Source organism: Pongo abelii, chromosome 12 (genome assembly GCF_028885655.2).
Source record: "Pongo abelii isolate AG06213 chromosome 12, NHGRI_mPonAbe1-v2.0_pri, whole genome shotgun sequence".
In the NCBI taxonomy this organism is placed as follows: Eukaryota; Metazoa; Chordata; class Mammalia; order Primates; family Hominidae; genus Pongo; species Pongo abelii.
In genome coordinates this window covers 131,501,866-131,523,811 of record NC_071997.2, presented here as the reverse complement: position 1 = coordinate 131,523,811, position 21,946 = coordinate 131,501,866, and the positions used below count along the sequence as shown (strand labels likewise).

Sequence of the window (21,946 nt, the reverse complement as noted above, 5' to 3'; positions counted from 1 at the left end):
TTTAGTGCTATAAATTTCTCTCTACACACTGCTTTGAATGTGTCCCAGAGATTCTGGTACGTTGTGTCTTTGTTCTCGTTGGTTTCAAAGAACATCTTTATTTCAGCCTTCATTTCGTTATGTACCCAGTAGTCATTCAGGAGCAGGTTGTTCAGTTTCCATGTAGTTGAGCAGATTTGAGTAAGTTTCTTAATCCTGAGTTCTAGTTTGATTGCACTGTGGTCGGAGAGACGGTTTGTTATAATTTCTGTTCTTTTACATTTGCTGATGAGAGGCACACCCCCACTCCTGTGTCAGGCACACCCCCACCCCAGTGTCAGGCAAACCCCCTTCTTGTTTCAGGGACAACACACCCTATTCTTTCAGGCACACCCCCTGTCTTGTTTCAGGGACACCGCACCCTCTTGTTTCAGGCACACCCCACCCTCTTGTTTCAGGGACACCACAACCTCTTGTTTCAGGGACACCACACCCTCTTGTTTCAGGGACCCCACACCCTCTTGTTTCAGGGACAGCACAACCTCTTGTTTCAGGGACACCCCACCCTCTTGTTTCAGGGACACCACACCTCTTGTTTCAGGCACACGACACCCTCTTGTTTCAGGGACACGCACCCTCTTGTTTCAGACACACACCCCCTCTTGTTTCAGGCATACCCCTCCCTTTTTTTTCAGGGACACCCCACCCTCTTGTTTCAGGCACAGGATACCCTCTTGTTTCAGGGACACCACACCTTCTTGTATCAGGCACACCCCACCCTCTTGTTTGAGGCACACCCCACCCTCTTGTTTCAGGCACACCCCACCCTCTTTTTTAAGGGACACCCCACCTTCTTGTTTCAGGCACACCCCACCCTCTTGTTTCAGGGACATCCCACCCTCTTCTTTCAGGGACACCCCACCCTCTTGTTTCAGGCACACCCTACCCTCTTGTTTCAGGCACACCCCACCCTCTTGTTTCAGGGAAGCCCCACCCTCTTGTTTCAGGGACACCCCACCCTCTTCCTTCAGGGACACCCCACCCTCTTGATTCAGGCACACCCCACCCTCTTGTTTCAGGGACACCCCACCTTCTTCTTTCAGGCACGCCCCACCCTCTTGTTTCAGGCACACACCACCCTCTTGTTTCAGGGACACCCCACCCTCTTGTTTCAGGCACACCCCACCCTCTTGTTTCAGGGACACCCCACCCTCTTGTTTCAGGGACACCCCGCCTCTTGTTTCAGGCACACGACCCCCCCTTGTTTCAGGGACACCACACCCTCTTGTTTCAGGCACACGACACCCTCTTGTTTCAGGGACACCCCACCTCTTGTTTCAGGTACACGACACCCTCTTGTTTCAGGGATACCCCACCCTCTTGTTTCAGGGTCACCCCACCCTTTTGTTTCAGGCACACACACCCCTCTTGTTTCAGGGACAACCCACCCTCTTGTTTCAGGCACAGGATACCCTCTTGTTTCAGGGAAAACACACCCTCTTGTTTCAGGGACACCCCACCCTCTTCTTTCACAGACAGCCCACCATCTTGTTTCAGGCACAGGATACCCTCTTATTTCAGGGACACCCCAACCTCTTGTTTCAGGGACACCACACCCTCTTGTTTCAGGCACACCCCACCCTCTTGTTTCAGGGACACCCCACTCTCTTGTTTCAGGAACAGATACCCTCTTGTTTCAGGGACAGCACACCCTCTTGTTTCAGGCACACCCCACCCTCCTGTTTCAGGGACACCCCACCTTCTTGTTTCAGGCATACCCCACCCTCTTGTTTCAGGGACACAGCACTGGCCTGTTTCAGGGACACCACACCCTCTTGTATCAGGGACACCCCACCCTCTTAAGGGACACCCCACCCTCTTTTTTCAGGCACACCGGACCCTCTTGTTTCAGGGACACCACACCCTCTTGTTTCAGGCACACCCCACCCTCTTGTTTCAGTCACAGGATACCCTCTTTTTTCAGAGACACCCCACCTCTTGTTTCAGGCACAGGATACCTTCGTGTTTCAGGCACACCCTATCCTCTTGTTTCAGGGAAACCACACTCTCTTGTTTCAGGGACACCCCACCCTCTTGTTTCAGGCACAGGATACCCTCTTGTTTCAGGGACACTCCACCCTCTTGTTTCAGGCACAGGATACCCTCTTGCTTCAGGCACACCCCACCCTCTTGTTTCAGGCACACCCCACCCTCTTGTGTCAGGCGCACCCCACCCTCTTGTTTCAGGCGCACCCCACCCTCTTCTTTCAGGCACACCACACCCTCTTGTTTCAGGGACACCACACCCTCTTGTTTCAGGCGCACCCCACCCTCTTGTTTCAGGGACACCACACCCTATTGTTTCAGGCACACACCACCCTCTTGTTTCAGGGACACCCCACTCTCTTGTTTCAGGCACAGATACCCTCTCGTTTCAGGCACACCCCACCCTCCTGTTTCAGGGACACCCCACCTTCTTGTTTCAGGCACACCACACCCTCTTGTTTCAGGAACACCCCACCTTCTTGTTTCAGGGACACCCCACCCTCTTGTTTCAGGCACACCACACCCTCTTGTTTCAGGCACACCCCCCCTCTGGTTTCAGGCACACCTCACCTCTTGTTTCAGGCACACCTCACCCTCTTGTTTCAGGGACTCCCCACCCTCTTGTTTCAGGGACAGCACACCTTTATGTTTCAGGGACACCCCACCCTTTTGTTTCAGGCACACCCCACCCTCTTGTTTCAGGCACACCCCACCCTCTTGTTTTAGGGATAGCACACCTTTATGTTTCAGGGACACCCCACCCTCTTGTTTCAGGCACACCACACCCTCTCCTTTCAGGGACACCCCACCCTCTTGTTTCAGGCACAGGATACCCTCTTGTTTCAGGGACACCCCACCCTCTTGTTTCAGGCACACCCCACCCTCTTGTTTTAGGGATGGGACACCCCACCCTCTTGTTTCAGGCACAGCACACCGTCTCCTTTCAGGGACACCCTCTTGTGTCCTTTCAGGACACCCTCTTGTTTCAGGCACAGGATACCCTCTTGTTTCAGGGACACCCCACCCTCTCTTTTCAGGGACACCCCACCCTCTTGTTTCAGGTTTCCTCTCTCTCCACAGCATTTCCCCCTCACACTCATTGTTTTATCAGCCTCTGATTTTATTCATGTTTTTTCTCCATATGAAATCGTATCCTCTCTTCCTTTCAAAGCAGACCACTCTCAATCATGGAAAGCTAGAAACAGCTGCTCTTGCATTCAGGTTTTTAAATAAAATGTTTAAATCAATGGTTCAGATGTGAATTGCAAAGGTAGTCAGGTGGCCAAGCTGCCATATTTACAGAGAGGAGCTCAGCTGCTTTCCGCATTATTATCACAAACCCAAGAAAGCGGATTCAGAACCCTGTTCAGGCGAAGGCAATGGGGCATTTACGTCAAGACTGCAATTTTGCTGGACTACAGCCCAGAAGCACTTGCTGTATTTTTGGTAATATCTCACCCCGTCAGATGGCTCCATGGGGCCCCAGGAAACACTTCTACTGCTGTCCTCCAGCTGAAGCCACCACCCTCCATCCCTCCCGGTGTTTTCTTCTGGACTCACCCACAGAAGGAAGGAGAAAGGAAGCCCAGTGGAGGTCAGGAACAGCCCCGGGAGAGCACCCAGAGATGAATTCGTGCCTAAGAGGGCTCACCCACTACCTCTCTTCCTCCTCCCGGAGAGCACCCAAAGATGCATTTGTGCCTAAGAGAACTTGCCCACTACCTCTCTTCCTCCTGGGCCCCCCCCTTTGAATGCACCGTGACGGGGGCCAGCAGCACATGAGCTTAAGACCATTCTGTGCACCAGGGTCCATGTCTGAGAGATTAATACACAGGTGCCCAGGGCTTCTCCTGTTTCCACGGTGACTTACAGACTTAGATTTAGATACAGATATGGGTATAGATATTATGGATAGAGACTTAGTTTAGTTGTAGGCACAGATGCAGATATATAGATGTAGATATACATTTACATATAGGTATAAAAGAATACATTTAGATTTCCGTACAGCTCTCCCTACATAAGTTTAGATGTAGATACACATATAGATTCAGGTGTCGATATAATTATAGAGGGAGCTCTGCTTTTGTAGTGTTTTTTTCCTAACGTTGTGGTTAAAGGAACTGTATTCATTTCCTGGGGATGCCATAGCACAGCCCTGGAGACTGGGGGTGCCATAGCACAGCCCTGCAGACTGGGGGTGCCATAGAAAAGTCCTGCAGACTGGGGATGCCATAGCAAAGCCCTGCAGACTGGGGGTGCCATAGCAAAGCCCTGCAGACTGAGGGTGCCATAGCACAGCCCTGCAGACTGGGGGTGCCATAGCACAGCCCTGCAGACTGGGGGTGCCATAGCACAGCCCTGAAGACTGGGGGTGCCATAGCAAAGCCCTGCAGACTGGGCACTTGAACAAGAGATTTCTCTCTCAGCGAGTCCTGGAGGCTGGAGTCCAAGATCAAGGGGAGGGCAGGGTTGGCTCCCCCTGAGGACTCACCCCTTGGCTGCAGATACCACCTTCTCCCCATGTCCTCCCAGGGCAGTCCCTCTGTGTGTCCATGGCCGCGTCTCCTCATCTCATAAGGACATAGCTGCCTTGGGCCACGGCCCACAGTGACATCCCCATGCCACTGCAATTACCTCCTCAAATGCTCCATCCCCAAATCAGCCACATTCTGAGGCCCAGGAGGTTGGAGCTTCAGCACAAGAATCTGGGAGACCCGGTTCAGCCCACGACAGCCAATTGGTCCATAGTGCCGTCTTTTAATCTTCAGAATAAAACTTTAGAAGAAGTGTATACAACAGGAGCATGAGTTGCATAAACTAATTTCCAATATTTTGTTTCAAACGTCATTTTAGTTTTTGTCCTGAGAACAATTACAACATACATTTATCTATTTCCTGCATCTTTTTTTCTGAGACGGAGTCTCGCTCTGTCGCCCAGACTGGAGTGCGGTGGCGCGATCTCAGCTCACTGTAAGCTCAGCCTCCCGGGTTCACGCCATTCTCCTGCCTCAGCCTCCCGAGTAGCTGGGACTACAGGCGCCACCACCACGCCCACCACCACGCCCGGCTAATTTTTGTTTTTGTATTTTTAGTAGAGACGGGGTTTCACCGTGTTAGCCAGGATGTATTTCCTACATCTTAAGGACTCTTTTCTATAAACGCCAATGTGGAAGCCAAATGTGTCTCTAGAGTTGAGAGGTTCCCTTCCAGTGCTACCTCTTTGCTAAGGAATCCTCCTGCCTGGACGCTGTCCATCTGCCTTTCCAGATCCTGCCCCCGCCAAGGGCGTCCCAGAGAGCCCCTGAGCCCAGCCGGGACCAGCGCCCATGCAGTGCCGGTGCTCAGGGCAGCTCTGAGCTCCGCGCTGCCTTCTGGTTCTGTGCGGTGGATGTGATGCTTGCATGGTGCTGTCCCTGCCCCGCTCCGCCCCTGCTGGGCTCCTGGCTGCCGAACGTGAAGTCAGGGTCCGCCGCAGAACACATCTTCCCGCTGAGCCCTGCAGCCCCTCAAGCAGCTGGCTGCCTCCAAGGAGCTTCCTCTCCAACAGCTGCCGTGTACCTCCCTGGCCTCCCTGACAGGACCCAGGCCCTCCGGAGGCACTGGGCCAGGCCGCTGGTGGAGCCTGATGGTGGACGATGGTGGACAGTGACCTTCTCTTTCTAAGGAAGGGACTGAGGGAGGGAAAATGCCCCCAGAGCATCTCAGGAGCTGGGAGGTGAACAGCTGGGGATGCTGGCCTCAGTGCTTCCTCCACCACCAGCACCCTTATGATTATACTGCTGTCCCTGCAAAAACGACCATGGAAAATTAGGACGCTGGGCATGACCTTTCTGCATTCCTGACGCACAAGCCTAACTGTTGTCACACGGAGGCCACACACGTCCCTGATGAAAGAGCCCTGCTCCCGCACAAGCAGCCGTCAGTGCCCTCTCTGTACAGACCGCGCAGCCAGCAGTACCCAGCACCGTCCCTGGACGCACCAGCTCTGTCACTGCTGGATGGAACACCCCAAAAGGGTGATGGACATGGCTGTCCCTCAGCTTTCAGAATGACAGCGTGAAACCCAAGCCTGCCTCCATGAGGAAGGGTAGACACAGAGAGAAGCAGAGGCCCCGGCTGAGTGGACATGCACTCAGGTGCTGAGGGCTGAGAGTGACCCAGGAGCAACAGCTGAGCCATGTTTACAGCCCCTCCTACGAGCCCTGGCTGGAGGCCAGAGGTTCCAGGGAAGGTGGGCACCAGGGCCCACCCGTGTTGGGGAAAGCCGTCTGCTTTTCTCAGACCACAGATTCCAATGCTGATCCCTTCCAGGACCCATCTCAAAAACACAGTGGGAATAATGTCTAATCTGGGCGCCTGTGCTCCAGTCAAGCTGACCCATAAAATTAACCATCCCAGTCATATTATTCTGACCTGAATTCTCCAAAATCCCAATGCCCTCTGTCTGCCCAGGGCCTGCCCAAACCCGATGCCCTTTCTTTCCAAAGGCCCTCGTTGGCCTTCACCCAGCCTCAGGGAATCCCACCCCACCCAGCCCCACCAGAGGGGCACCCACGCCCACGCCCACAGCAGAGAACTCCAGGGCTCCCCGGGGTGGCACTGAAGAGGTCGGAAAGCCACTCTGGCAGCAGCTGTGACCTTTGCAATGCCCCCGTAGGACATGCAGGGGCTTCAGGACCTGTCTCAGCCGGGTATCCCCAGCAGCACACAGCCTTCAACCTGGCTCCAAGCGGATTTACTGGCTCTTGAAATTGAAAATGCCAAGAAAGAAAAATTTGGAGCAAAGAATAAAGGGAAGTTTCTGCTGTGCGGCATCTGGCCTTTCCCCTGCCCAGGCTCGTTTCACACTTTTGGGTAAACATGGAGCTGCTTACGTCCCTGCTGTGGGTCTGCCGTTTGCTGGTGTGAGGTGGGCTTCAATCAGATGCTCACCACGGCCCAGGACGTGGCTCCTCTCACTCAAGGCTCTGATGTCAGATGCTTGGCTTTGCTGGTTTTTGAAGTTCCACAGGTGGCCCCTCCAGCCCAAGTTTCTCAGAACTAAATCCAGCAGGAAGGGGGAGTCCCCCTCCCAGAAATGTCAAACACCAATTCCAGAATGAATTTCCATGGCTGCACTGTCCTGACTGCCCTGACCTGGCCTGTGCTTACCTGGAATCCCCACCCAGGCCTCAATCAGCTCAGCCTTCCCCGCACCCCCAGCCCCAGCTGCACAGGCGGAACCCCCACCTGTAGCAGCCATGGGGGTGACAGCGAGTAGCAGCGGATGGAAACATGAACCCAGCCTCTTTCTGGATGCGGGAGGAGCGGCGTCCCACGGCCAGCAAGCAGCTCTGCTCTCCACGGGCTTTTAGCAAGAGGCTGTTGTGCTCAGGTTGCCCTGCAGACTCTCCTACATCTGTGAGAGGTGGCAGGAAGGAGATCCTGGAGGCGGGAGGATGGTTAGAGGATCCCAGGAGGAAAAGTCATTAGGTGCAAAGGCTAAGAGGACAGGATCGTTTTGGAGAAACAGGATGTGCATTTAGAATTTATTCATTCATTCTTGTATCCAACAAATGCTTGCTGAGTGTCCAAGACCCATGCGACGAAGACAGCCACAGATACCACCTGTGTCTGGGCTGGGAAAGACCCATGCTAGGAAGACAGCCATGGACACGACCTGTGTCTGGGCTGCAAATGAGACACACCTGCAAATCACGCCCAGGCGCTAAGTGGCACAGGGAACCGCAGTCACCCACAGACGCATTCACAACCCACTTTAAAAAATCCAGTGTGAGAAATAGAACCATACCAAGCGCCCATTCCCCCAGCCGCTGCCTCTGTCTGGTACCTGAATGTGCTCTTAGCCCCAGAGCCTTTCTTCAACCACACATGATGATGTTTATCCAGGGCGACCCACGTTTGTTTAAAAAAAAACACTGATTGGTAGTATTTAAATTCTTATTTAAAAGTCAGTTTTCGTTTCATCTTGGATTTCTCCTCGGCCACCTCGAATGGGCACCTAAACAGAAAAGTCAGTAATAAAACTTAGGTCAAAGGAGCTCTGAGTTCAGAGCCGCAGTGGCCCCAGGCTGGCATCTCCTTGCAGAAAGCACAGAAGCCAAGGGCTGGAGCCCAGAAGCCCTCACTCAGTCCCCGGCTTTTTCAGATGAAGACGCAGGTCCAGGTGGGAGACACTTCCTCAGGCCCCTCACCAGATGCTCTGGGGCCTGCTCCTGGGCTGCCTCTCTCCTCTGTCCCGTCGGGCCTTCTGCATTTCTCTGTCTGATTCCCACCAACCTTGTTCGGTTTCTTTCTGGAATGGGCAGATGAGACCTAGGATGAGCTCCAAAATCTGTTGCCATCCCGTGCCCCCGTGCCCCCGTCCCCCCAGGGCTCCAGCTCTGCAAGGTGCTGTCCACCTTCCTTCAACCACGGCTTCACCTCCAGGAGGCTTCTGGGAAAAATAAAATGCAGCCAAGGGCAAAACCTCACAGCGTCACACTGCGTCCCTTACAGCCCACGTTGCGAACCTTTCCTGCCCCGGTCCGAGGCCCCAAGGGCCCCCTGGGTCCTGTGGTCCACTCCCAGAGCACTGAGAGCCCTCCCTGGTTTGGGCAGCAAGGTCCTGCAGGACAGCGTCCGTGCCGAGCCCACAGTGAGGTTGCCATAGAGAGAGAGCCAACTTCTCTGCCCTGTGTCCCCTGCTGGCTCTCCTCACACACGTCACATTCAGGTCTGGACTTAATGGTCTAAATGGCTTTTCTGGGCAGATAAATGTCCCTCCCTCCCTGCGTCATGCTGTGGGGTGAAGGCCGCTGGCCCAGGACAGGGTGTGGCCCAGACTCAGGCAGGACAACCTGGCTTGCCCAGGCCCTGGAAGGTTCTTCTAACCAGGCCTCTTTCTGTGCCCCAGATTCTGGGAGGCTCCCTCGGGCAACTTGGGTCTCCATCTCGCTGGCTGCTCTGCTGATCGGAGGCTTGGCAGGTCTCACCTCGACGGTGATTTGCAGATGGTAAGTCCTTCACTTTTTGACTGTTACTTAGACACAAAGCAATCTCCTTTCCTCTGGACATGGCTGCAATGAAGCTGCTTTATTTTCCTGAAGCTAACACAGATTACTGGTATCTCAAAGGCGTTGATCTCAGAGCTATTTTGTACAACATAATAGACTCTCTGGATCTTTCATTATGCTTTAAATAATGAAAGTGGAGTGATCATTCGTACACCTTAGGTGGTGTCAGATATCTGTAGACGAAGATTCAGCAATATGGAACACTTTTCTAACATTAAATGATTGCATTGAAGTAGTCTCTTGTTAGGAGTAAAGATTCTTACAAAGGTTTCTCAGAGAAAAAAGGTCATCCATGAATAAAAAGTTTTATTCTTCAGTTTTATTCCCTCCCTTGAGGGCAGAAATTGGAAGTTGAACTTTCATGTTAAAAATGGCGCTGCTGTTGAAAGACTCAGACCCGCACCTGAGAGGCCCTGCCCTGTGACAGTGCTCTCTGCAGAAAGAGCCCCTCGAGGCTTCCTCGGATGTGGCAGCTGGTCCACGTCCCTAGCCCTGAGGACTGCTCCTTGCTGCTGCTTCTCACCTTGCTGCTCTTGAGAACCAAACTCCTTGAGCATCCCTTCCATTTTTAATGCACAATTGTTCATTTTATATAGAAAGTATTAAAAATAACAGCAAACACAATATGAAGTCATTGCAGCCCCAGGCTGGGCCCCCAGGGCCATGCCCAGGATACCTGCAAATAGAGGCCACAGTCTCTCAGCCTCTGCTCTCCCTGAGCGCCAGGCTCAGCCCAACATGCCCTGTGCATGCTCTTGCTGCAGCCAGCCCTGCCCTCTGCCAGGATGACCCCTGCAGTCGCCTTCGCCCTCCACCCTGGTCTTCAGAGCTCCTCACTGGCCGAGCCCCCCACTGGCCGAGCCCCCAGCACCACCCCATACCACACATGTATGGATTATCCAAGCCTCCCAGCATCACCCGATACCACATATCTATGGATTATCCAGGATTTTCCCACTCTAAGGCCATCTTCCAGGGTGTTTCTCATCTTCCCGATAATAGAAACTCAACATTCTAGCAAACTTCATTTTTCTAGCAACTTCTCAGTACACTGAGGAATGTCTGCCCCTTGAACAGGAAATCTTTTTCTTACAGTTTTTGCACCTCCTACAGGAACTGGTTTTTAAAAACTTGAAAGCTTAGCAACCAGCTGTTACCCATGATCATTATCGCTTCCAAAGGGCCTTGTCAAGAATCCACAGTAATGGTCTCTTTTCTGTTTTTTATTTTTTTATTTTTTTTATTTTATTGTTATTACACTTTAAATTTTAGGGTACACGTGCACAATGTGCAGGTTAGTTACATATATATACATGTGCCATGCTGGTGTGCTGCACCCATTAACTCGTCATTTAGCATTAGGTATATCTCCTAATGCTATCTCTCCCCCCTCCCCCCACCCCACAACAGTCCCCAGAGTGTGATGTTCCCCTTCTTGTTGTCCATGCGTTGTCATTGTTCAATTCCCACCTATGAGTGAGAACATGCAGTGTTTGGTTTTTTGTCTTTGCGATAGTTTACTGAGAATGATGATTTCCAGTTTCATCCATGTCCCTGCAAAGGACGTGAACTCATCATTTTTTATGGCTGCACAGTATTCCATGGTGTATATGTGCCACATTTTCTTAATCCAGTCTATCATTGTTGGACATTTGGGTTGGTTCCAAGGCTCTGATATTGTGAATAGTGCCGCAATAAACATAGGTGTGCATGTGTCTTTATAGCAGCATGATTTATAGTCCTTTGGGTATATACCCAGTAATGGGATGGCTGGGTCAAATGGTATTTCCAGTTCTAGATCCCTGAGGAATTGCCACACTGACTTCCACCATGGTTGAACTAGTTTACAGTCCCACCAACAGTGTGAAAGTGTTCCTATTTCTCCACATCCTCTCCAGCACCTGTTGTTTCCTGACTTTTTAATGATTGCCATTCTAACTGGTGTGAGGTGGTATCTCACTGTGGTTTTGATTTGCATTTCTCTGATGGCCCGCGATGGTGAGCATTTTTTCATGTGTTTTTTGGCTGCATAAATGACTTCTTTTGAGAAGTGTCTGTTCATGTCCTTCGCCCACTTTTTGATGGGGTTGTTTGTTTTTTTCTTGTAAATTTGTTTGAGTTCATTGTAGATTCTGGATATTAGCCCTTTGTCAGATGAGTAGGTTGCGAAAATTTTCTCCCATTTTGTAGGTTGCCTGTTCACTCTGATGGTAGTTTCTTTTGCTGTGCAGAAGCTCTTGCGTTTAATTAGATCCCATTTGTCAATTTTGGCTTTTGTTGCCATTGCTTTTGGTGTTTTAGACATGAAGTCCTTGCCCATGCCTATGTCCTGAATGGTAAAGCCTAGGTTTTCCTCTAGGGTTTTTATGGTTTTAGGTCTAACATTTAAGTCTTTAATCCATCTTGAATTAATTTTTGTATAAGTTGTAAGAAAGGGATCCAGTTTCAGCTTTCTACATATGGCTAGCCAGTTTTCCCAGCACCATTTATTAAATAGGGAATCCTTTCCCCATTTCTTGTTTTTGTCAGGTTTGTCAAAAATCAGATAGTTGTAGATATGTGGCGTTATTTCTGAGGGCTCTGTTCTATTCCATTGGTCTATAGCTCTGTTTTGGTACCAGTACCATGCTGTTTTGGTTACTGTAGCCTTGTAGTATACTTTGAAGTCAGGTAGTGTGATGCCTCCAGCTTTGTTCTTTTGGCTTAGGATTGACTTGGCAATGCGGGCTCTTTTTTGGTTCCATATGAACTTTAAAGTAGTTTTTTCCAATTCTGTGAAGAAAGTCATTGGTAGCTTGATGGGGATGGCATTGAATCTGTAAATTACCTTGGGCAGTATGGCCATTTTCATGATATTGATTCTTCCTACCCATGAGCATGGAATGTTCTTCCATTTGTTTGTGTCCTCTTTTATTTCATTGAGCAGTGGTTTATAGTTCTCCTTGAAGAGGTCCTACACGTCCCTTATAAGTTGGATTCCTAAGTATTTTATTCTCTTTGAAGCAATTGTGAATGGGAGTTCACTCATGATTTGGCTCTCTGTTTGTCTGTTGTTGGTGTATAAGATTTTCTGTTGTTTTTATTTTTGTGAGCACTTGTAAGAAGAGCCTCTATACCTGCCGTCTGCTCTGCATCCTGTGTCTCTGCTGCTGAGATATGGTAGTAAAGCCAGTTCCCCATTTCAGTTATTCTGCAAGGCCTCTGACAACTACTGTGGTTGACCCAGATGCCTGCATTTGACACATGACCTTATGATCTATCTGGCATACGATATTTCAGTGATGTATTTCTGAGTAGCTTCATAGCTTCTAACAAAACTAACATACACCATAATTCAGACAACTGTGAGAAATTCCTTCCAGTAGAGAGTTGATAGTAATGGCTAAAGCCATGTATCAGATGCAACGCTAAGTCATCCTTAGCCACTGTCTCCTCTGATTTTCTGATCAATCATCTGACTCAGGTGCTTGCCATGACTTGAACTGTGCATTGCCCAGAACATATGTTTATATCCTGACCTTTAGGACCTCAGAACGTAACCTTATTTGGAACTAAGGTCTCTGCAGGTGTAATTAGTTAAAATGAGACTGTCCTGGAGTAGAGGGGCCCCTAATTCAATATAGCTGGTGTTCCTCTAGAAAGAAGAGTTTGGACTGAGTCATGCTGAGCAGGCGAAGGCCATCTCGACGGGAAGGCAGAGATAAGGGTGGGGTTTCTCTAAGCTGGGGCCCGCGAAGATCGCCAGCAGCCTCAGGAACTGGGAGGGAGGCAGGGGGAGCCGCCTGCAGGCACCACGATGTGGACTCCTGCCTCCAGAGCTCTAGGTCATAAACTTCTGCTGTTTAAGCAGCCAAGTCTGTGATCCTCTGTGACTGCAGCCCCAGAAAACTAACGAAGTGCTATGATTGTGTCCATTTTCAGTGTAGCATGTGGAGGTGGAGCGAGAGCCTGTTACTTGCTCAAAGCTGGTAGGCCCAGAGCAGATCCTTGAACCCAAGACCTGTCTGGTGCTGGAGGTCGTGCTGCAGCTGCCCTGCTTCTCCTCGCGGGAAGATTATATTCCACATGCCAGGGCTGTTGTTTCAAATAATCATTACCAGTGAAGATTGAATAGTCACCTATTCTCTCTACAAGACACTATATTGATCTGTTTTGGGAAGAGACTACTTTAACCTTTAAATGGTGTCTCTAGTTTTAGACGGGGTGGTGGCAGGAAATATTCCCTATGTTTTATGAATCATTTGGTCTTTAAACCTTAAAAACCTCAATTACTAATAATTAAAACCCTCAGCTAACCATGAAATAGACTAAGCAATAAAAATTGAATAGGCTGTAAGCAAATAACTTCAAATTAGCTAGTTCTGTAATTATAACTATTAAATGTATAATTGTAACAAAAACTGATATGACTATAATTTCCTATTCATAAACAATTTTGTATTTGCAAACATCCCTATAAACATCTATCACATTATCATTATGATAAATATTAGCGTCTGTAGCCCGCACTCACAAGAAAATTAGCAATTTTCTTTAAGATTGACAGCCATAGATTAAATGAATACCTTTCCAAGGAAACTTGGGAAAGAAATATTTGGCTATAGTTGATTTTAGACTCTGGAGTTCTAAAAATATGCCACCAAGCACCAATTTAGTTTGCAAAATGCCACTTAGCTGAAAGATATGAAAAAGTGGATGTTAATGTGCTAACACACGCTTGAGAACAGCGGCAGTTACAGAGTCAGAGACCATAACAGGGAAGACCCTGGGGTTCCAGGGCAGAAACATCGTGGACCAAAACCACAGCACCTCCAGACCTATGATTAGGTGAGCTCAGAAGGTCAAGTCAGTCATTCAGGAAGTGTCTTCCCACCACCTACCCTGAGACCCCCATGCTGCTCCCAGCAAATGGGCTCAATGCAATCCCAGCCTCGCCTCCCTCTGTGTCTCATTCTTCAACTTTAAAAACATGATCTTATTTCCACCTTAGGGCATTATTGTGCGGTGAGGAGTAGGGAGGAGAACAGAGAGGGAAAGGGAGAAAGAGAGACAGAGACAGCGGAGAGAGACACAGGAGGGGAGAGAACCCAGCACAGTGTGGCACACAGCAGGTGCTCAGCAAACACGTTTCCTCTCCTAGTGAGACAAAGGTGTTTGCTTCTCTACTCTCCTCCTCATTTTCTACCTACCCTGCTGTCTGGGGTCTAACACTGTATGTTTTGGTCTGATTATTATTAATGTGACAAATTGTTAATATATTTTCACTGCAAATCTATGATTTGGAGTTAACTCCATCAAACCGACTCCATCAACTTTCTTGACACTGCATTTAAAATACCTCCAAGGTATTATACTTGTTTTATTGCATTGAAATTGTTTTCACCAAGTTGAATTCTTTCTGTGCAAACTTTTACACTAAAAATTCATTCCCCAAATCAGTTCTTTGGTCCATGTCAGTTTTGCCAGTTAGACCTTTCGCCATGGAGGCGTTTTCCTTTGTGGTATGATTTCTTCAGGTCCGGCTTTCTTAGCTCAGCATTTTAAACTTAAATTTCATGAAGATTTTGTCTGTTGATTCTTACTGTCCAGGGAAGATGCTAAATGTGCAGTTCCAGTCCTTCTCCATTCGCTCTTATTTTTATTATTTTTACCAACTCTACTTTTCCACCATCACTTAGTTCTGCGATTTCTGAAATACAATTTTTCAGGTTTTCCTTGTCACTGGTAAACAGTGCCCTATATCTTTTTGCTGATTTCAGCTGTATTTTGTATTGATATTCCTACCTACGGTATGCATTATAAATTCAAGAAAGTTTGAATCATTTGCATTAATTTCCAGCAAATCCATGGGAAAGCCGCGAGGTCCTTCCCTAGGATGCAGCCAGGTTTGTCCTCTGTCCAGGGCGTCTAACCCTTTGTTCCCTCCCGCACCTTCCCACACTGTGAGCTGACGGGTCCTCTTTCTCTAGGCACGGCTTAGGGGGTTCCTGCCATCTCTCTTCTCTTTATCATTAGATTCACAAGCATGCTGGATGGAAGCCAGCTGGGACTAGGCTGAGGCAGCCATGGGGCTGCGGGCCACGGGATCCCTGTAAGCCATGGGTGACCCGGTGCCCTCTTCCCCCAGGACCCTCCTCCCCAGGGACCCTCCTCCTCCAGGGCCCTCTTTCCCCAGAGGCCTTGGGGCCTTGGGGCAGAGACGGCCTGAGTCTCTTGAGATGGAGTCTGAAGCTTCTGGTCATCTGAACTGCATGTTGATGACAGGAATTGTCTTCAGGACGTCATTAGGGAAGTCCGAGGGAACTGGCCCTTTGCTGGGGGACAGACATAGAGTGGCCAGCCTGGGCTACACAGCACGGGGGATCCGAACCTGTTGTAGTGGAATCCCTCAGAGTCAGTCAGCGTCTGTGAGGCACTCGGGCCCCAGAGGACCTGGGGAAGGACCTGTGCTCCTTAGAGACCCACGTCTGCCCTGGAAATGAGCAGAGGGAGCTGCTCCCAGGCTGGTCACATATAAGCCGCAGCAACGACAGCCTCCCACCTCGCAGTCCCCCGGTGGCTTCAGCTGAACGCATTTTCCAGTTTCCAGCCCAGAACCCAAGCCTGGCTGCCAGGCTCATCTGCTTTCTCTGGGCAGCTCCCAGCCCCTCCCTCTGCGGCCCCACTTTCTCCACCCACTTCTGAGCAAATATAGGTGGGAAATGTGCTTTCCACCCTCTCCTGACCCCAGGCTGTCTACCCCACACCGGCCCTGCCACCGTGCCCTCACAGTCTCTCTACCCCACACCGGCCCTGCCACCGTGCCCTCACAGTCTCTCTACCCCACACCGGCCCTGCCACCGTGCCCTCACAGTCTCTCTACCCCACACCAGCCTGCCACCGTGCCCTCACAGTCTCTCTACCCCACACCAGCCTGCCACCATGCCCTCACAGTCTCTCTACCCCACACCAGCCTGCCACCGTGCCCTCTGCTGACCCCAGGCTGCCTACCCCACACCAGCCCTGCAACCATGCCCTCACAGTCTCTCTACCCCACACCGGCCCTGCCACCGTGCCCTCACAGTCTCTCTACCCCACACCAGCCTGCCACCGTGCCCTCACAGTCTCTCTACCCCACACCGGCCCTGCCACCGTGCCCTCTCCTGACCCCAGGCTGTCTAGCCACCATGCCCTCACAGTCTCTCTACCCCACACCCGCCCTGCCACCGTGCCCTCACAGTCTCTCTACCCCACACCAGCCTGCCACCGTGCCCTCTCCTGACCCCAGGCTGTCTACCCCACACCGGCCCTGCCACCGTGCCCTCACAGTCTCTCTACCCCACACCAGCCTGCCACCGTGCCCTCACAGTCTCTCTACCCCACACCGGCCCTGCCACCGTGCCCTCTCCTGACCCCAGGCTGTCTAGCCACCGTGCCCTCACAGTCTCTCTACCCCACACCGGCCTGCCACCGTGCCCTCACAGTCTCTCTACCCCACACCGGCCTGCCACCGTGCCCTCACAGTCTCTCTACCCCACACCAGCCTGCCACCGTGCCCTCACAGTCTCTCTACCCCACACCAGCCTGCCACCGTGCCCTCACAGTCTCTCTACCCCACACCAGCCTGCCACCGTGCCCTTACAGTCTCTCTACCCCACACCAGCCTGCCACCGTGCTCTCACAGTCTCTCTACCCCACACCAGCCTGCCACCGTGCCCTCACAGTCTCTCTACCCCACACCAGCCTGCCACCGTGCCCTCACAGTCTCTCTGATCTGTCTCCCTCTCCTGATCCCAGACCATCTACCCCACACTGGCCCTGCCACCGTGCCCTCGCAGTCTCTCTGATCTGTCCCTGGAGATGCCCAGCCATTCCCACTTCTTGCCTTTTATTCAAGCCTCAATCTTTCCGTAGAATGCTCCCTCCTTATCATCTTAACCCAGCCTAGAATGTTCAAGTCTGACACATCGCTAAGGCTCCACCCAAACACCACCCACTGTGTGCAGCCTCCCCAAATCCCTCTCACTGTCTGCAACCTCCCCAAACCCCCACTGTGTGCAAGCTCCTAAATCCCCCCACTATGTGCAACCCCCCAAATCTCCCTCACTGTGAACAAACCCCCAAATCCCCCCACTTTGTGCAACCTCCTCAAATCCCCCTACTGTGTGCAACCTCCCCAAATCTGCCCACTGTGTGCAACCCCCCAAATCTCCCCCACTGTGAGCAAAGCCCCAAATCCCCCCACTGTGTGCAACCTCCTCAAATCCCCCCACTGTGTGCTACCTCCCCAAATCCCCCCACTGTGTGCAACCCCCCTGAATCTCCCCCACTGTGAGCAAAACAACAAATCCCCACACTGTGTGCAACCTCCTCAAATCCCCCCACTCTGTGCAAACTCCCCACATCCCCCCAATGTGTGCAACCTCCTCAAATCTCCCCACTGTGAGCAATCCCCCCAAATCCCCCCACTGTGTGCAACCATCCTCAAATACCCCCAAATTCGTGCACTCTCCTCAAATCCCCCCACAGTGTGCAACCTCCCCAAATCCCTGCCACTGTATGCAACCTCCTCAAATCCCCCGTACTCTGTGCACCCTCCTCAAATCCCCACACTGTGTGCAAACTCCTCAAATCCCCCAACTGTTTGCAACCTCCCAAAATCCCCCCAACTGTGTTCAAACTCCTAAAATCCCCTCACTGTGTGCAACCTCCTCAAATCCGCCCACTTTGAGCAACCTCCTCAAATCTCCCCACTGTGTGCAACCTCCTCAAATCCCCTGACTGTGAGCAACCTGCCCAAATCCCCCCACTATGTGCAAACTCCCCACATCCCCCCCACTCTGTGCAACCTCCTCAAATCCCCCACACTGTGAGCAACCTCCTCAAATCCCCCCACTGTGAGCAACATCTCCCAAATCCCCCACTGTGTGCAACCTCCCCAAATCCCCCCACTGTGAGCAACCTCTCCAAATCCCCCCACTGTGAGCAAATTCCTCAAATCCCCCCACTGTGTGCAACCTCCTCAAATCCCCCACACTGTGAGCAACCTCCTCAAATCCCCCCACTGTGAGCAACGTCTCCCAAATCCCCCACTGTGTGCCACCTACCCAAATCCCCCACACTGTGAGCAACCTCCTCAAATCCCCCCACTGTGAGCAACGTCTCCCAAATCCCCCACTGTGTGCCACCTCCCCAAATCCCCCCACTGTGAGCAACCTCTCCAAATCCCCCCACTGTGAGCAAATTCCTCAAATCCCCCCACTGTGTGCAACCTCCTCAAATCCCCCCCACTGTGTGCAACCTCCTCAAATCCCCCCCACTGTGTGCAACCTCCTCAAATCCCCCCCACTGTGTGCAACCTCCCGAAATCCCCCCGCTGTGTGCAACCTTCCCAAATCCCCCCACTGTGTGCAACCTCCCCAAATCCCCCCCGTGTGCAACCTCCCCAAATCCGCCCCTGTCTGCAACCTCCCCAAATCCGCCCCTGTCTGCAACCTCCTCAAATCCCCCCACTGTGCGCAACTTCCTCAAATCCCCCCCACTGTGAGCAAACTCCTCAAATCCCCCCACTCTGTGCAACCTCCCCAAATCCCGCCCACTCTGTGGAACCTCCACATATCCCCCCAATCTCTGCAACCTCCCCAAATATCTCCCACTGTGTGCAATCTCCCCAAATCCCCCCCACTGTGTGCAACCTCCCCAAATCCCCCCCACTGTGTGCAACCTCTCCAAATCCCCCCTGTGCAGCCTCCCTATATCCCCCCCACTGTGGGCAACCTCCCCCATCCCTCCCACTGTGTGCAACCCCCGCAAATCCCCTCCACTGTGCGCAAACCCCCATATCTCCCTCACTGTGTGCAACTCCCCCAAAACTCACACATTCTGTGTAACCTCGTTAAATCCCCCCAGCTGTGTGCAACCTCCTCAAATCCCCCCACTGTGAACAACCTCCCCACATCCCCCCACTGTGAGCAACCTCCTCAAAATTCCCCACTATGTGCAACCTCCCCAAATCCCCCCCACTGTGTGCAACCTCCCCAAATCCCGCCCACTGTGTGCAACGTCCCCAAATCCCCCCTACTGTGTGCAACATCCCCAAATCTCCCAACTGTGTGCAAACTCCCCAAATCCCCCCTCTTTGCAACCTCCCCAAGTACCCCCACTGTGTGCTACCTCCCCAAATCCCCCCACTCTGTGAAACCTCCTGCTATCCCTCCCAATGTGTGCCACCCCCCCAAATCCCCCCACTGTGTGCAACCTCCTCAAATCCTCCCACTGTGTGCAACCTCCCCAAATCCCCCCACTGTGTGCAACCTCCCCAAATCCCCCCCACTGTCTGCAACCTCCTTAAATCCCCAGTACTGTGTGCAACCTCCTCAAATCCCCCAACGGTGGGCAACCCCCCTAAATCCCCCCACTGTGTGCAACCTCCTCAAATCCCCCCACTGTTTGCAACCTCCCGAAATCCCCCCAACTGTGTCCAAATTCCTCAAATCCACCCACTGTGTGCAACCTCCTCAAATCCGCCCACTGTGAGCAACCTCCCCAAATCCCCACACTGTGTGCAAACTCTCCACATCCCCCCAACTGTGTGCAACCTCCTCAAATCCACCCACTGTGAACAACCGCCCCAAATCCCCCCACTGTGAGCAACGTCCCCAAATCCCTCGCTGTGTGCAACCTCCTCAAATCCCCCCACTGTGTGCAACCTCCCCAAATCCGGTCCTATGTCTGCAATGTCCCCAAATTCCCCCCACGGTGTGTAACATCCCCAAATCTCCCAACTGTGTGCAAACTCCCCAAATCCTCCCACTCTTTGCAACCTCGCCAAATACCCCCACTGTGTGCTACCTCCCCAAATCCTCCCACTCTGTGGAACCTCCTCAAATCCCCCCCACTCTGTGAATCCTCCTGCTATCCCCCACAATGTGTGCAACCCCCCAAATCCCCCCACTGTGCGCAACCTCCTCAAATCCCCTCACTGTGTGCAACCTCCCCAAATCCCGCCCACTGTCTGCAACCTCCTTAAATCCCTCGTACTGTGTGCAACCTCCTCAAATTCCCCGACTGTGGGCAACCGCCCCAAATCCCCCCACTGTGTGCAACCTCCCCAAATCCCCCCACTGTTTGCAACCTCCCGAAATCCCAACTGTGTTCAAATTCCTCAAATCCACCCACTGTGTGCAACCTCCTCAAATCCGCCCACTGTGAGCGACCTCCCCAAATCCCCACACTGTGTGCAAACTCCCCACGTCCCCCCACTGTGTGCAACCTCCTCAAATCCCCCCACTGTGAACAACCTCCCCAAATCCCCCCACTGTGAGCAACGTCCCCAAATCCCCCACTGTGTGCAACCTCCTCAAATCCCCCCACTGTGTTCAACCTCCTCAAATACCCCGCACTGTGTGCAACCTCCTTAAATCCCCCCCAACTCTGTGCAACCTCCCCAAATCCCCCCACTATGTGCAACCTCCCCAAATCCCCCCACTGTGAGCAAACTCCCCAAATGCCCCCACTGTGAGCAACCTCCTCAAATCCCCCCGTGTGCAACCTCCCCAAATCGCCCCCTCTGTCTTCAACCTCCTCAAATCCCCTCCCACTGTCAGCAACCTACTCAAATGCCCGCACTGTGAGCAACCTCCTCAAATACTCCCACTGTGTGCAACCTCCACAAATCCCCCCCACTGTGTGCAAGTTCTCTAAATCTCCCCAACTGTGTGCAACCTCCCAAAATCAACCCCACTCTGTGCAACCTCCCCAAATCCCAACTGTGTGCAACCTCAAATCTACCCCACTCTGTGCAACCTCCCCAAATCCCCCCTACTCTGTGCAGCCTCCCCAAATCCCCCCTACTCTGCGCAACCTCCCGAAATCCCCCCTACTCTGCGCAACCTCCCGAAATCCCCCCACACCATGTGCAACCTCCTCAAATCCCCCCCCCATGTGCAACCTCCCCAAATCCCGCCACTGTGTGCAACCTCCACAAATCCCCCCCACTCTGTGCAACCTGCCCAAATCCCCCCCACTCTGTGCAACCTCCCTAAATCCCAACTCTGTGCAACTTCCCCAAACCCCCCTACGCTGTGCAACCTCCCCAAATCCCCCAAACTGTGTGTAACCTCCTCAAATTCCCCAACAGTATCCAACCTCCCTAAATGCCCCCCACTGTGTGCAACCCCCTATATTCCCCTCACTGTGTGCAACCCCCCCAAATCTCACCGACTGTGTGCAACCTCCCGAAATCCCCCCCACTGTGTGTAACCTCCTCAAATTCCCCAACAGTATCCAACCTCCCTAAATGCCCCCCACTGTGTGCAACCCCTTATATTCCCCTCACTGTGTGAAACCCCCCCAAATCTCACCGACTGTGTGCAACCTCCCCAAATCCCCCCCACTGTGTGCAACCCCATATATTCCCCTCACTGTGTGCAACCCCCCCAAATCTCCCCGACTGTGTGCAACCTCCTCAAATCCCCACTACTGTGTGCAACCTCCTCAAATTCCCCCATTGTAAGCAACCTCCTGAAATCCCCCCAATATGTGCAACCTCCTCAAATTCCCCCCACTGTGAGCAAACTCCTCAAATCCCCCACACTCTGTGAAACCTCCCCAAATCTCCCCCACTGTGTGCACCCGCGCCAAATCCCCCCCACTGTGTGCAACCTCCCAACATCCCCTCCATTCTGCAACCTCCCCAAATCCCCCCGACTCTGTGCAACCTCCCTCTATTCCCTTCACTGTTTGCAACCCCTCCAAATCCCCCCACTGTGTGCAGCCTTCTCAAATCCCCACACTGTGCAGGCTCCCCAAATCCCCACCACTCTGTACAACCTCCCCAAATCCCCCCCAATGTGTGCCACCTCCTCAAATCCCGCCCATTGTGT

The 21,946-nt window shown here is 52.2% G+C and overlaps 1 protein-coding gene across 1 annotated transcript in view; it reads left to right on the top strand.

Moving 5' to 3' along the window:
* The window catches only part of TPO (thyroid peroxidase), a 124,235-nt gene that overhangs the window by 93,171 nt on the left and 9,118 nt on the right, over nt 1-21,946 (top strand). Inside the window, exon 14 of the mRNA XM_063713806.1 lies at nt 8,924-9,023. Coding sequence (XP_063569876.1) covers nt 8,924-9,023 — 100 coding nt within the window. The remainder of the gene's footprint in view (nt 1-8,923; nt 9,024-21,946) is intronic.